General features: G+C 33.8%; 2 protein-coding genes across 2 annotated transcripts; one reads left to right on the plus strand and one right to left on the minus strand.

Moving 5' to 3' along the window:
* The first annotated feature begins 4,233 nt into the window (after positions 1–4,233).
* Positions 4,234–9,006, plus strand: LOC110731456 (elongation factor P-like). The gene is made up of 7 exons (XM_021911313.1): positions 4,234–4,461; positions 4,590–4,667; positions 5,842–5,948; positions 6,762–6,839; positions 7,432–7,533; positions 7,847–7,928; positions 8,646–9,006. The coding sequence occupies exons 1-7, from the start codon at positions 4,329–4,331 to the stop codon at positions 8,762–8,764; spliced, it is 699 nt and encodes a 232-aa protein (XP_021767005.1). The 5' UTR covers positions 4,234–4,328; the 3' UTR covers positions 8,765–9,006.
* A 459-nt stretch (positions 9,007–9,465) lies between these two features.
* LOC110732913 (pentatricopeptide repeat-containing protein At3g04760, chloroplastic-like) lies at positions 9,466–12,999 on the minus strand. The gene is made up of 2 exons (XM_021912901.1): positions 12,611–12,999; positions 9,466–10,903 (listed from the first exon to the last, which is right to left on the minus strand). Exons 1-2 carry the CDS (start codon positions 12,997–12,999, stop codon positions 9,466–9,468), a joined length of 1,827 nt encoding a protein of 608 aa, XP_021768593.1.
* Between the last annotated feature and the right edge of the window lie 1,460 nt (positions 13,000–14,459).

Raw genomic sequence — 14,459 nt, forward strand, 5'->3', positions numbered from 1 at the left:
ATGGATCTCTCCAATAATGGGTGATTCGAAATATCAAGGTGAAAAGGCACAGTGATCTATCTCCGGAAATCTGGACAACATACTTTGCTATTGTTATTTGGTGGCTATGGAGACGAATGTTGTTGCATTTGGCAAGTCGAATGAAATTCCAATTGATGTTAAAACTTTTCTGTAAGAACGCTTTGAGGAGGTTTGGAGGGTTATGGGGGGATGGCGTGACTGGAAATACAGGGAACATGTCAGCTAGACGAGAAAAATTTATTAAATGGATGGCACCTTCTTTTGGATGGATGTCATTAAACTCGGATGGGGCTGCTAAAGGGTCTCTTGGCCCTGCAGGGGGAGGTGGGATCATTCGTGACAGCACTGGCAGAATGCAGTATGCTTACTCCTTGAAGCTTGGTCAATGTATGGCCTTTAAAGCTGAAGTTCTTGCTGTGGAATATGGGCTGGAGCTAGCACGTCGAATGGGGATTAAGAAGTTGCAGATTCAATTTGATAATCAAGCTCTATCTTACATTCTCAAAAGCTTGGATGACTACAATGGAGAGTGTATTCATGACATTCTCCATTGCAAAAGCCTAATAGCGAAGCCGGAATGGGAAGTAAAAGTCATACATATTTATCGTGAAGCAAACCAAGCTGCAGATCAGATTGGCTCGCCAATCAAGGAGTTTTACAGAACAACAAGTTTGAGTTGATTCAAGTCCTGCCTTTAGCTATTGGTCGTATTTTGCATAATGATGTGGTTGGTGTGGAGGTGCCACGCTTGGTTCCACATTAGTTTTATTTTTATTGTTTTCTCTTCCGGCCCTAGGCCCTCGTGTGCACCAAAAAAATAAATAAATTATATGAACCTAAATTAAGATCACTAAATATTTCATTCTACCAATTTATTAGGATAGTATCAATATAATATGGTATACAATTTATGATGATTAAAATAATATAATAATATATGCATATAAGAATATAATTCCTTGATTATTTCATTCATTGCTAACCATAAAGTATATATACAAATAATGCTACTGTATTCTAGCTAGCACTTAGGCTATAAATTAGGTATCTAACGGATATATACCAAATACACAGGCTATGATAAAGGCAACTAATAATGACAAATTATTTACAATATTTCTATAGTCTATTAATGATAAGTATCCAACAATAATAATTCGATTTATTAAAGGTGTGATTTTTAAAATTGGCATATTGTAAGATTTGTAATATAAGTTTGGCAATCTTTTGTCAAATGTTAAAAGGCATTTAGACTTCAATTGTTAAGTTGACCATATATAATTATTGATTAGTTTTTTTGGGAAACAATGTTATAGTATTATTTTTTTAATTCTCAAAAATCATACCAGTGCCAGATTAAATTAATAATTCATTAGCCGCTTTTCGTTGATACTTAATTAGTTTAATCACATTTCTAAATAAATACTTCATGACATAAGCTTGACATATTGTTTCATAATGTATGTAATGACCTATAATGTATACGGTTATAACCTTTTATTTATCATAAACATGTTAAAGTTTTCATTGTAATTCAGATCAATTATTAATTTTAAATTGAATTTGCATTGATAATCTAATGAAAATTATTTGTTGATAATAACATAAATATAATTACATAATTCTTAATCATAGCATTCAATATATATAATTAGAAAACTCCTTATGGTCGTAGGCGATAATAAAAAACAAAATTTTTTAATTTAGGTAATGTCCTATTGGCATATTGGTGAATACCATATGCACAAACAGGTTTTAAAATTACATCTTCGTTTTTTTTGGATCAAACATGTTTCGAAAAAATATAGTTTCTTCTTCAATTGCCTCACGAACCCGGATTATTAAATTTTTTTATTATATTTTTTTAATTTCTGCAAAATATAATTGCCGATTATGCATCCTTGACCCTGATTGCGATTATCTAATTAATATGTATTATTTTAGGATCGGATTTAAATTGAACCCGGATTCGTATGAAGCCCAAATTAGAGCAAACTCAAATTTCAAATATACTGTGTAGGTCATGGCATATTTTCAATCTTCATTGATGCGTGAGTGTCTTTAGGAGATAGAAATTCTGATATTGATAATTATTTTCATCTATGGAAGAAGAACATTGAAGAACATTAGAACAATGAAGAACAATATTTTGATTTCTAATTTTGTTAATTTAATCTTTATTTTTTATTTAATCATAAGCTGATTTTAATAAAATAATTATTAAAATAAAAAATAGATTTTTGAAAAATAAGATATTAATTTTCAGAAAAAAGAAAATCAATTAAAAAGGAAAAATTACAAAAAAAGAGGTTCGACCAAACAAAAAAAAATAAAAAATAAAAAAAATCAACCAATAAGAATTAAGAATAGGGGTGGTCATTTTGAGGTTGATCATTGTAGAATTTTCCTTATAATAAACCCTCTTTTTCTTAATAGTCTTTCCATATTTTTATTTTGGTCTTTCTCAAAATTCTTCTCCATTAATTAATAAGCATAATTTGTAGCTTTTGTACTATATATATATATATATATATATATATATATATATATATTAAAAAGCATTTTAAACAAATTTAAATGCCATGTGGTGCTATCCTCATACTTGTGTATTTTATTTCACATTTTTTTAAAAAACTTTATTTCATTTTTTTAAAGCACATGGATTGTAAAAGATTTGCATCCTCGATCTCAAGCTTAAAAACTAAAGTGCTAATTAACCACTATACTATAGTCATATATAATATATGTGTTATTCTTTCAAAATTATATACAAAGAAGGATTTGAATCATGACATTAATGCGATAAAATTCGACCTATCTACAAAAGACAGGTAGTTTTAAAAAAATGCGATAATTTGGGGCATCACCCGACTCAAAATCAGTTTACTCTCTAAACGTAATGTTTTGTTTACTTGAATTTTACTTTTAGCCCTACACACATTTTTTTTATGAATTTATATAAATTTAACAACACTTATCGTGTCTTAGGCCTCTTAGCTTATCAATCAAAATCTTATTTTATCAAAGTTTTTATTTTATCTCATCAACTTATCTTATGTTATACTTTGTATGAACTTATTAGCCTATATATATATATATATATATATATTTATTTTTTTATTTTTATTTTTATTTTTTTTACCTAGAACAAAGCCTTAGGCCGCACACTTTTTTTTCTTTTTTTTTTTGACGGGAGAAACATGGAGCAAAATTAAGCAACCAAAGAGTCAAAAACAACAAAGCCTTAGGCCGCACACTTTTAGAAGGTGATTAAACTAGATATATGAGCGAAGTGACATGATCAAAATAATTTTAACACAAGAAAGTATGGTAGAACTTAAGACTTTTATCAAGAATATTACACTTAATAAGACGGGTTAAGCATTGAGATTATAAAATAAAAAGAAAGAAAAAACTTCTATCCCTCTCTAAATAAACACCGCCCCACCCCATTGCCTCTTCTCGTCTTTTCATCCTTTCTCTTTAGTCTCTACTCTCCTCTCTTGAATGGGAATATCAGGATATAGATCTAAGGAATGATGTTGTCGTTGCTTTCTCTACCTTTTTCCTTGTTTTCTCTTTCTCACGAAAGGATTTGGATATATGTTTTTAGAAATTTAGCAAATTTTTTAGATGTTGCTCTTGACCTTGCTCATCAACAATCGTATAATCGTCATCATTCATCGACCATCATTGAGGGTGCCTTTTGAAGCTTCACCCCCACCGAAATTTGTTACTTGCCTTGTAGCGCCCTTGCCCATCACTTTCGAAATGTTTCTTGCTATTGTTTTAGCTTCTCTGAGAAGATGTGTGATTAGTTAACGTGTTTTATTTATTTTTTTATTTTTCAGTAATTTTTTTCTTGAGATATGGAAACTTTAACATTCTAGTAATCTTCCTTAAGATAGGGGGATTACTATAAAGAAGATTACTACTACCCTTATAATCCAATTAAACAAATGTCGGATCAGACAAGGCAATTTCCGAGCACATAATGTAGTGGTCAGGTCTAACCAGCCTACAAGTACATTTACTCGACAATAACACATGTCACAACCCAAAACGCCCCTAAACCCTCATTAGAGAGAATAAACAATGTATATGGGCTAGATGGCCTAAGAGGCTCACCAAGTCATCTCATTGAAGGCTATCTAACTCAATGGGTTAGTCCTAGTCCAAAAACAATTGAATTGCATTACAAAATCCAACACTTTTGACAATCCTTATCATGAAAAATGGCCTAAGGCTCTATAGAACTCACTTCCCTTTCTATCTCTTTCTATTTCTCTGCAACTCTCAGACCAACAATGGCGGGAATAGCCACCATCAAGCTATCTTTCTCCCCTTTAATTCGCTCTTCATCAACTTCTTTTTCATCCAACCCATCTTTCAATGGCCTTAAACACTCCGTTGCACTACCCCGCCGCACCAGATTCTCTAGTAAATTTCTCATCTTTTTTTTATATTTTTCTAGTAATTTTTGCTATTTTTGAAATTTTTAATTTGAATTTCTGATTATTTTTTATGGGAATTATGTCAATCGTTTATTTATATGTATTTTCTTGCAGAGATTTATGCTTTGAGCAGTAATGACATTAAAGTGGGGACTAACCTTGAGGTGGATGGAGCTCCTTGGAAAGTCTTAGGTATTTTATATCCTCTCAATTTTGCTTCAATTTCCGTTTTTTTTTCTTTTCAGTTTTTATAATCTTGGATTAATGAGAATATAAACATATTTTTAATAATGTGTTGTTAATTTAGCCTTCTTGAATTTTGTTGATTTATAGCTTTACAAAAGAATTGGGTTTTTGGAATGTATTTCTCTCTAATGCTCAATTTTACTGCTACCCCTTCCCCAATGAGAACTCCTTGGCAAAGTGTTATCCTTTGTGGGTTATATGTAGTCGGGATTCGATATGTGGTCATAGTTACCACCCCCATGAGGCCATAACTCTTGCAACTAAGATGGTTGACACCCACTAGAAGTAGCTTTTCAAACGGGATTTACACTTTGTTTGGATTGAGAGAATTGAGGGAAAGAAAGAGAAGAGAAAAGAAGGGAATCATCCTCCTTTCTTTGGATACCTTTTGATAGGAGGGAAGGGAAGGGAAATGGAAGGATTCATTTTCCCTCCCTCTTTAATAAACTCAATCCTTCCAATGTTGGAAAGATATGGAGGGAAAATGTAACCTTACCTTCTCCCTCCCATTCCATTCCTCACCCTTCCTTCTTCTTCCATCCCTTCCCTTTCTCTTCCACTTTGCTATCCAAAAGACATGCATTCTTTTGATTTTGATTTCTAATATATCTTCCCATTGGTTATCAATTTATCATCAATTCAATTTTAGTGTCCAAATGAAAAAAGTGCATCCTTGATATTTGGTTTGGGGATTGAAGATTATAGACTGTGGAGCGTGGTGAAGACGGGGTTTGGTTTGTTTTGTTGTCTTTCCGGAAAGACTAGGCCATTTTAGCTGATGGTCTGCCTCCCTTCATCATCCTCCATACCTTCAAGAATGAGGGATAAGGGAAAGTGAATTTAATGTAGTACACCGTAAATTGTATGATGATTTATGACCATTAGCTTGTGATATTTTTTTCAGTTGGGGAGGGGGAGGGGCAGGGGAGGCGTGGGAGAGCCGAGGAGGCATGTAGTAAGTAATATAGGGTGAATGTTTGCAGGTTAAATCTTTCTGATAGCTGGTTTGCGTTTATGATGCTGAATCTTCCAATTGCTTGGTGACTAGAATCATAGTGGTAATTAAAAAATTAATTCCTTAACCTGGGAGGCTGAAAACATTTTTCCATGGATTTTGTAGAGTTTCTTCATGTGAAACCAGGAAAAGGGGCTGCTTTTGTGAGGACTAAAATGCGCAATTATGTGACGGGGAACACAGTTGAAAAGACCTTTCGAGCTGGAGTCACGGTATGTTTTCTGAATGGTCAATTGTTTTTCATGGCTGTGTATCTGCACATCTGGTTTTATCCTTAGCTTTTCTGATCCTTCGTAGTTAGGGCATTGACACTGCTTTGTCATGTGGTCAAGAAATAAAGGTCAAACCTGGTTTCTTAAAATGACTAAATTTTAATAAACTATAAAGCACCACAAATTGTCCTCTTCAGTCTTTACAGACTGTGTAGATGTAGATATAATGACTGGCCATGCATTTTGTGCAGGGTTGACAACTTGACGTTCACATACCAGTATTATCCCACATTTCTTATTCTCTATGTGACGGGGCAGAAGCAGTGACTTTTCTTCATGGTTTGGGATAGGTGAATTTGACATAATTAATCAGTTTGGTGGGGGGGGGGGGGGGTGGGGAGGGGGACACCTTTCTCATCTTATATATGTTGTTTGTCATATAAATGACTGATGAAAGGGTTCTAATTTCTAAATGTGAACCCTTTCTTCTTTAAACTTAGTTTCTTCAATAGGGATGATTCGGATGAAAACGTGTACTCATATGGGGATCCTTATATGATCATCATATAGGTAGAAGTTCAAGATTTCCAACCAATAGATTATTACAAGTAAACTTATTGAAGCTTTGAAAGGGGGAAAAGAAAACTTGCTCCTTCCAAGTCCCTACCACTCTACCAACACGCCTTGATGAGTGGTGTTGTATGAGCTTTTGATCTTGTACTTATAGTCATGTCAAAGTAACATCTCATTAGTATTGTTAATAGTAATCAATTGTTTTTTCTAATTGGTTGGACATAAAATTGAAATTGACAGATACCTGAAGCAAATGTATCCAAGGAAACAAAGCAATTCACATACAAAGATGGAACTATGTATGTCTTCATGGATAATGTATGTTTCTTTATCCCCTGTAATTTATGAAATTTGCAGTGTTTTTTACATGACTGTAGGTCACCATGCTTCTTGATGAGCTGCCTTAATAGATAAAATGCTTGATTCTGAATTTCCTATGCATACATCAGTGTTGGGTCATCATTATTTTGATGCTTTCCCTTTCTCATTAAATTCTTATGCCTGTGCATGCTTTACTCAATCATAAAATGCAGTATGGACTATAATAGTGTTACCCAAACCATGTCAACTTTTCCATTGCCAATATTAAGTCACTGAAATTTAAATCAATCACTTGAAATTTTTTATAGCTAGTTGACATTGACACTTGTGCACCCTCTACCCAAAAGCATCTTCCTAGTTCCAGCAATGAATATGTTATGAATCGACATAACTGTACAATTTAAAAGTGATTTTCCTTCTCTCTACCTACTCTCCATTTATTAACTGAACTCTATCAAAAGATTCAAAACATTTCCTTTTGAGAATTAATGTGCTAGTTCTTCACTGTGAATGCTACTCTGAAGGTATCTTTGTATGTTGTGTTATACATGTAGAAGTGCAATTGATAAATGATTTTACACATTTTCAGACTACATATGAGGAATTCCGGCTCAGTGAGAAAGATGTTGGTGATAAGACCAAGTGGCTGAAGGAGGGCATGGACTGCAATCTGCAGTTTTGGAATGGAAAAGTAATTATCTCCACTTATTATGATTGCTGTTGTTGCTTTTGACACTTCTCGTCATTCTATAAGTCATGACTTATAGGAAACATCAAGATTCTATTACTATGCTGTGCTTACCCTTCATCTTCCCTTTTTTTCAATAAAGTATCTCTGGTATTCATCATAAAAATAAAAAAATAAAAAAAAAATCCTTATTAAGAAAATTTATTCTTCTTTTTCTTCATCTCATTCTGTACCTCATGTGGGGAAATCTGAGGACACATTTATAATTGGCACTTCTAGTTCAGCAAAGCTGAATTGTTATTTGAACTACTTGCAGGCAATTGATCTTGAATTGCCCATCATTGTGAAGCTCACTGTTATTGATACTGAACCTGGTATTAAGGGTGATTCAGCTCAAGGTATGTAATCTAATTTACCTTTGGTCCTCACTATACCAATTAAATCCACCCATCGTGCTTCCTTTCAAGTTCACATTTGAGACAGAAATGCTTGAAACTAATGTGGGGTTTTATTTGTTATCTTTCAACCATGTTGTATTTTTTTGGTTGCTAAGACTAATTATGCAGGTTTCTGCAATTGATCTGATCTTGTTGAGCATTGTGAATTTGGCTATAAGCCCATATTCTATTCCCTTATCTTGCATCTGCAATTATTTGTCATAGATTCCCAGTCTTCGGAGCAGGGTAAATGTGTATATACCTTCAGTGAACTCTTCATACGAAGTATTTGAAATATATTTTATTGGTATGCACACAATTTCTTCAAGTTAACTAATAATCTGGGAGGAGAGAGGCCGAGAGGGGGAGGGGGTTGATCTGGTGGTAGCTTGTATTTGGATTTCTCTGTACTAATTCAGATTTCTGTTTACATGCAATAAGTCATTGGTATGTATTAATACCATTATTACCGTAGAAGTGGGTTGATTTCTTCTTGAAATTACTCTACTTAATCTACTATTTGTTTGTGATTCTATTGTACTTTGTAGCTAGAACTCTAGAACAAATGTTCTATTAGATGGCTATATACTTATACCAGGTTTAGGGTAATGTTTCTTTCTTTTTTGACGGGAATGTTTCTTTCTTTTTAACAGTTCCATTGATGATATTTGATTGTAGGTAGTACCAAACCAGCAACAGTTGACACTGGAGCTATTGTTAATGTACCGTTGTTCATAAATATCGGTGATGATATTATGATTGATACAAGAACAGGGCAGTATAATACTCGTGCGTAATTAGTGTTTCAAACAAATTTCGGCACTAATGTAATTCAATGCTTAGAGTTTTTGTTGTATTTATTTGTGTCCATATTACTGCAACGCTCTGTTCTGTAATTCAAGGTTAGGTTTTTGTTCTTGATGCGATTGAGATAGACACGATGCTGTTGAGATATACATGTATGTCACGGGAATCAGTTGGGAGGATTTTGTATAAATATTGAATCAATTCAAGCTGAAATTTTCTATTACCTGAGCAAGCCTTTCCTTTTGATATCTGCTGACGATTAGTGCTGCACTCTAGTCTGTTTGATGGTAAACTTTTGTATCAAGTGCTTCACTATCATGATGAAATTATGGGCTGTTTCGACTATCTAGTTCAAATTATTAAGGTCATGATCTGATCATTCTTGCGACAGTTGCGAGGCAGCTTATGCATCTGGGGTACTTGTTATATTTTCACATAGAAAACTAGAACTCTTTTCTCTTATTCAATTCTCACAGAGAGAGTGCATCTCATGGGGCTGGGATTTACAGTTTCTGTCTCCTTCCATGGACATATTTAACATTCTCCAAAAAAAATTTAACAAATTGCAACATGCTCAATAACAACAAAACTATCCATTTGATAGGCTATAGTACAAGATCAATTTATCAACAATCAACACTAAGTAATACTTCGTAGTAGAGAGCTATACATACATTGGTTGTGTTATGGATTATGGTAATTTAATTTGTTGTGAGCTCGAGGGTATCTGGTGTGGAATTATACCAAGCTTTAATGCAGCACCATAGACGTTGCAGGCACCAAGCACAAACCCTTGCCTATTGAACTCATCAATCAAAATGTTAAAGCTAATTTTGCTGGGAAATTTACCAGCTTCACACACAAGAACTAAAATTGATAGTGCTTGGCTAATCTTCCCCTCCTTGCAGAGTCCACGAATGATTCGATTAATCGTGACCATCCTTGGAAAATAACCAGCTTCAATCATCTCTTTCAAAGTAATCAAAGCCATATCAACCTCCTTTCTAATACAAAAGGTTTGAATCACCAGATAATAAGTGTCAGGAAAGACAGAATAATCCCAACTCTTCATTTTTGCGTATATTTCATCCACAAATTTGAAGAGCTCTTGTTCATTCCAAGATTTCCTGCACAAACCTCTTAACAAGGTGTTCATCATCCTTCCATCCACCTTGAAACCAACCTCGGCCATTTCTTTGTAAACCCAATAAGCTGCCATAAATTTACCCCATTTCAACAACCCATGAAGCAAAGTACTGTAACTTATATAATCAGGTACACAACCGCGATCCTTCATTTGCTTCAACAACCCGACCCCTTTCCTTGGTTTCCCTTCTTTGCAATACCCATTAAAGAGAGCATTATAAGTAACCACACTCGGAGTTAATCCCATCGCGATTGCTTCCTCAAGCAATTCCATGGCCTCACCTGACCTGCCCACTTTACATAAACCATCCATAACAGCAGTGTATGAATATATATCAGGATTAGTACTACTACTGTCTTCATTATCATTATCCCCCTTTCTCTTCAAACCCATCAACATATCATAAGCTTCTTCTACCCTGCCAACAAAGCACAACCCTTTTAACACACAATTATAAGTTTGAACATTCGGGTTGCACCCAAGTTCACCCATAATCTCCAACACCTGAAAAGCTCTCTGAAGTCTACCTCTTGAGCATAATGAATTCACCAAGATGGTAAGAGTCACCACATTTGGTCGAAATCCGTTTTCGATCATACAGTCCAGAACTCTTTTCCCTTCATCAGGCTGATTTTTCTTACAATAACACCTGATAAGTATAGAATAAGTCCAACAGTCTGGTGATAAACCATGCAGTGGCATTTCGTCGAACAGTTTCAAGGCAAGGTCCAATTCCTCAGCCATCACTAAACCCATAATTAAATCATTAATATAACCTATAGTTTTGGACTCACCCTGCTTCTCAATCATAGAATCAAGGATTTTAGACCTTTCTTGAGGTGGGGTTGCTCTAATTTCATCAACTAATTGTTTAACTTTTGCTTTACTACTATTGTATTCTTGGTATTCACCTTTCATTTCTGTTAAGCTTAAAGTAGATGAATTTGAAGCAGAACTATATGATTGAATTCTAAAACTGTTGCTGAAATTCGTAACAATGAAATTGAAGTGTGATTTAATTGAAATTTGGGATGAACAAATTGATAAATTAAGTGTTTTTGATGCAAAATTCTTGGGTTGAAGAAAATGATAGTCATTGAAAAAGAAGTGATTTTTTGTGGTGTTGTTGAAGATTAACAATGGAGGAAGCAATGAGGAGCATCCCAGAGAACAAGGCATGAAGATTGACGTTTTAGAAAATCCCAAAAAGAATTGGACTTTATTTTGAGGTTTTAAGTTGCTATTTTGTTAATATGGACAAATTGCATAATTTAATTTTCTATGACATATAGAGCTACTCAAGCTACATTGAGAGTTTTATATGAATGATGTGTAACAGTGTAAGAAGATCTTTGTTCCTATTGTGCTAATACGCATAATAATCAACAAAAAAGCGGCAGAGTGACATGTCAAACCATTCATATACTTACACACTGATTTTTAAGTTTATGTAATACTCCGTATATGATGTTTTTTGTGCGTTAAGGCATATGAAAAGACTAATAATTACTTTGTTTATTGTAGACCAAATAAAGGGCGTTCTCGTGACATCAAAAACAAATATTTCGAGCATAATTATATGAAAATTCAATATTCATGCATCATATTGGACTAAATCTTTCTCAGAGGCTCACTAAATAACTTTTAGAACGAAAGTAGTCTCTTATGTTTTATACTACCTCCGCTTTTGGTTATTTGCAACATTTATTAAAATTAGGCGCTTCTTATTATTTGCAACAAACTTTTTTATTTCCTTTTCTAGTAACTTTTTGTCAACAAAATGCCCATATTACCCTTACTTAAACAACTTAGACATTTAATTAGATCACTAACCTAATTTAACTTTTTATCTAATAAATCTGATTATTGTAATCATTTTCACCAAAAATCATTATCTTCCCACTTTCTCTCTCTGGTTTCCCCAATTTTCTTCCTGCTTCAATTTTCTCTCTCCTCTACATTTTCTTCTTCTTCTTCTTCACCACATCTTTCTTCTTCTTCTTGTTCGTGGGTTTGGTTTCGTGGGGGTGGGTCTGGTTCGTGGGTTTGGTTTCGGGGGGTGGGTCTGGTTCGTGGGTTTGGTTTCGTGGGGGTGGGTCTGGTTCGTGGGTTTGGTTTCGTGGGGTGGCGTGGGTCTGGTTCGTGGTGGTGGCTGCGTGGCTGGGTTCGTGGTGGAGTTTGCGTGGCTGGGTTCGTGGTGGTGGCTGCGTGGCTGGGTTCGTGGTGGAGTTTGCGTGGCTGGGTTCGTGGTGGTGGCTGCGTGGCTGGGTTCGTGGTGGAGTGTGCGTGGCTGGGTTCGTGGTGGGATGGTTGTAGGAGTTCAGATCTGATTTGCGGCGGTTTACGGTGGGTTCGGTGGTGGTGGTGGTTTAAATTTTTGGTTTTTTTTCTTTTTTAATTGGATTAGTGTTTAAGTACATGTTCTTATATTTTATTAATGATGCTTAAAAACTTTTGCATTGGTATTCGTAAACGGTACCATTGTAGCAAATAATCAAAAGCGGAGGTAGTACAAAGAATGAAATGAGTTTCACACGAAAAGTATAATAACTCGAAGCACTTAAACACGAGGATTCCATCAAAATGATAGTTACAATCTGAGATAGACAATCTATGAACTAGATTGATGATCATATATATAGTTATGTATCATGTCACAAATAATTAATTAATTAGTCTCTAATAATACCTTACTGATTTGCTAAACCTCTTCCAAGATTTAAGGTCATTATTATTTTTACTTCTACTAGGCTCTTGTTGCTCTTTCTCAACATGATGATGAACATTTTTCCTCCCTTTCTTCTTCCAAAAAACAGGCCTAAGTAACTTCTTGACAATCTTATGCAAACCATTACCCCAAGACGTACCTCGCTTCCCTTGTTCCACCGGCTGTTGAACCAATGGTGGTGCACCCACGCCTAGGTGTGCACGAAACATCGATGTCCCTGGCTCGGACAAGCTCCTCCTTAGCATGGCTTGGTTGAGTTGAATTTCAACTGATAGACGTTCGTATTCATCAAACAATGTGCTCTTTCGGTTTTCTGAAAATTTCTTAACAGCCACTTCTATTTCATCCATTTTATTTTGTTACATTTGATTTTTTGACACTCTTAGGTATGTACTAGTACTATATAGTATAGTCCTTCATTCTTTGTTGATTCTTTGGTTTACTTTGGAAGGCAACCTAAGAGAGTGTGTCAGATTGATTGAAATGAAATAAATGTTTATCAATAAACTTTTTATCAATAATCTTATATTTAGAGGGTTCTTTTCTTTACATGGAAGATGAAAGTAATAATAAAGTGCAAATATCTTTCATCATTACTTTAAGAGTAATGTTATATGTAGTCCTAAGGGCTATATATAAATATTAAATACACTCTTGAAAATTGTATAAAATTAGAAATTTATGACAAAAACACGTGTAATTCAGTGTAATTAGTGTGTTTTTGTCATGATTTTCTAAATTTAAACAATTTTTTAAAGTGTATTTAATGTTTATATGTAGGCTTAAAGGTTATGTATAGCATTTTCTAAAGTGTATTTAATATTTTTTTTTTTTTTGAAACATGATTACTTTAATAATTGAGAAGTAATTAATTATGGGTTATAAAGCTTATTTATAAGATATTTATTAAGGAATAATAATTAAAGTCAGTTAGCCTTATTTGCTCTTCATCTTCTACATGAATTTAGTACCAGGCCGTAATAAACATACTCTGTATTACTTAACTACTTATACAGCTTTTGTTAATACTACGAGTAAATAATTTCATGTTAACTCAACTTTTTTTTTTTTTAATGATTCTTAAAAGCATTTTTGTCTAGTTTAGTAAGAATCTTATAAATGCTTCTTAAATTCTGTTTCGTAGCTTTCCTAGTACCTCATCGTTTATTTTGTACGAAGAATTTTTATAAGTACCACTCGTATTCTTTTCAGAAGCTTAACAAGCACTAAAGCAAAGAAGAATCAATTAAAGTGAGTTTTGGAATAATGATCTGGTCATAATTTTGCAAATAAACTTACTAGTATAACAATATTTATATGGACAAGATTTTATAAGATTTTGGTCTCTGATTATGGAGTACTTTGTTGGATAGATATGGAAAATTTGGACAGTTTGTAAAATTTACGAGTATTTTGTTTCATTAATATAGCAAACTCATTACATCAGTACTGTTCATCAGTCACCAAGATGACCTAGTAAGTCCCACAATTTTTAAAGAGGTGATGAATAGACAATAAGACAACATTGTATGTTCAAATTTTATTAAAATATTATGTGCGTTTTATGCAACTATTAATCCGCATAAATAAAAAAAGTTAATTTTGAAACCTTTGAAATGGTCTGATTAGCTACTACTAGTAGCCAATTTCATTTCTTATATTTATGTGGGGCAGAATTGCTATTAATTAAGAAAAATAAATATTACTTTGTACACATTAAACTGTATATGGTTGTTTTGGATAAAATTAAAATTGATTAATAGAGTGATAGGCCCAATACAATGCGTGAATACAAAAGTCTACTTACTAG

The sequence above is a fragment of the Chenopodium quinoa genome, unplaced genomic scaffold, assembly GCF_001683475.1.
Source record: "Chenopodium quinoa cultivar QQ74 unplaced genomic scaffold, ASM168347v1, whole genome shotgun sequence".
NCBI classification, from domain to species: Eukaryota; Viridiplantae; Streptophyta; class Magnoliopsida; order Caryophyllales; family Amaranthaceae; genus Chenopodium; species Chenopodium quinoa.

Excerpts from the sequence above, each read along its gene's own strand:
- LOC110731456 (XM_021911313.1), top strand. The coding sequence starts at position 4,329 with ATGGCGGGAATAGCCACCATCAAGCTATCTTTCTCCCCTTTAATTCGC. Across the intron at positions 4,668-5,841 it reads AGCTCCTTGGAAAGTCTTAG|AGTTTCTTCATGTGAAACCA; the intron begins GTATTTTATATC and ends TGGATTTTGTAG. Across the intron at positions 5,949-6,761 it reads CCTTTCGAGCTGGAGTCACG|ATACCTGAAGCAAATGTATC; the intron begins GTATGTTTTCTG and ends TGAAATTGACAG.
- LOC110732913 (XM_021912901.1), bottom strand. The coding sequence starts at position 12,999 with ATGGATGAAATAGAAGTGGCTGTTAAGAAATTTTCAGAAAACCGAAAG. Across the intron at positions 10,904-12,610 it reads AGGTTTAGCAAATCAGTAAG|CAACAGTTTTAGAATTCAAT; the intron begins GTATTATTAGAG and ends TACGAATTTCAG.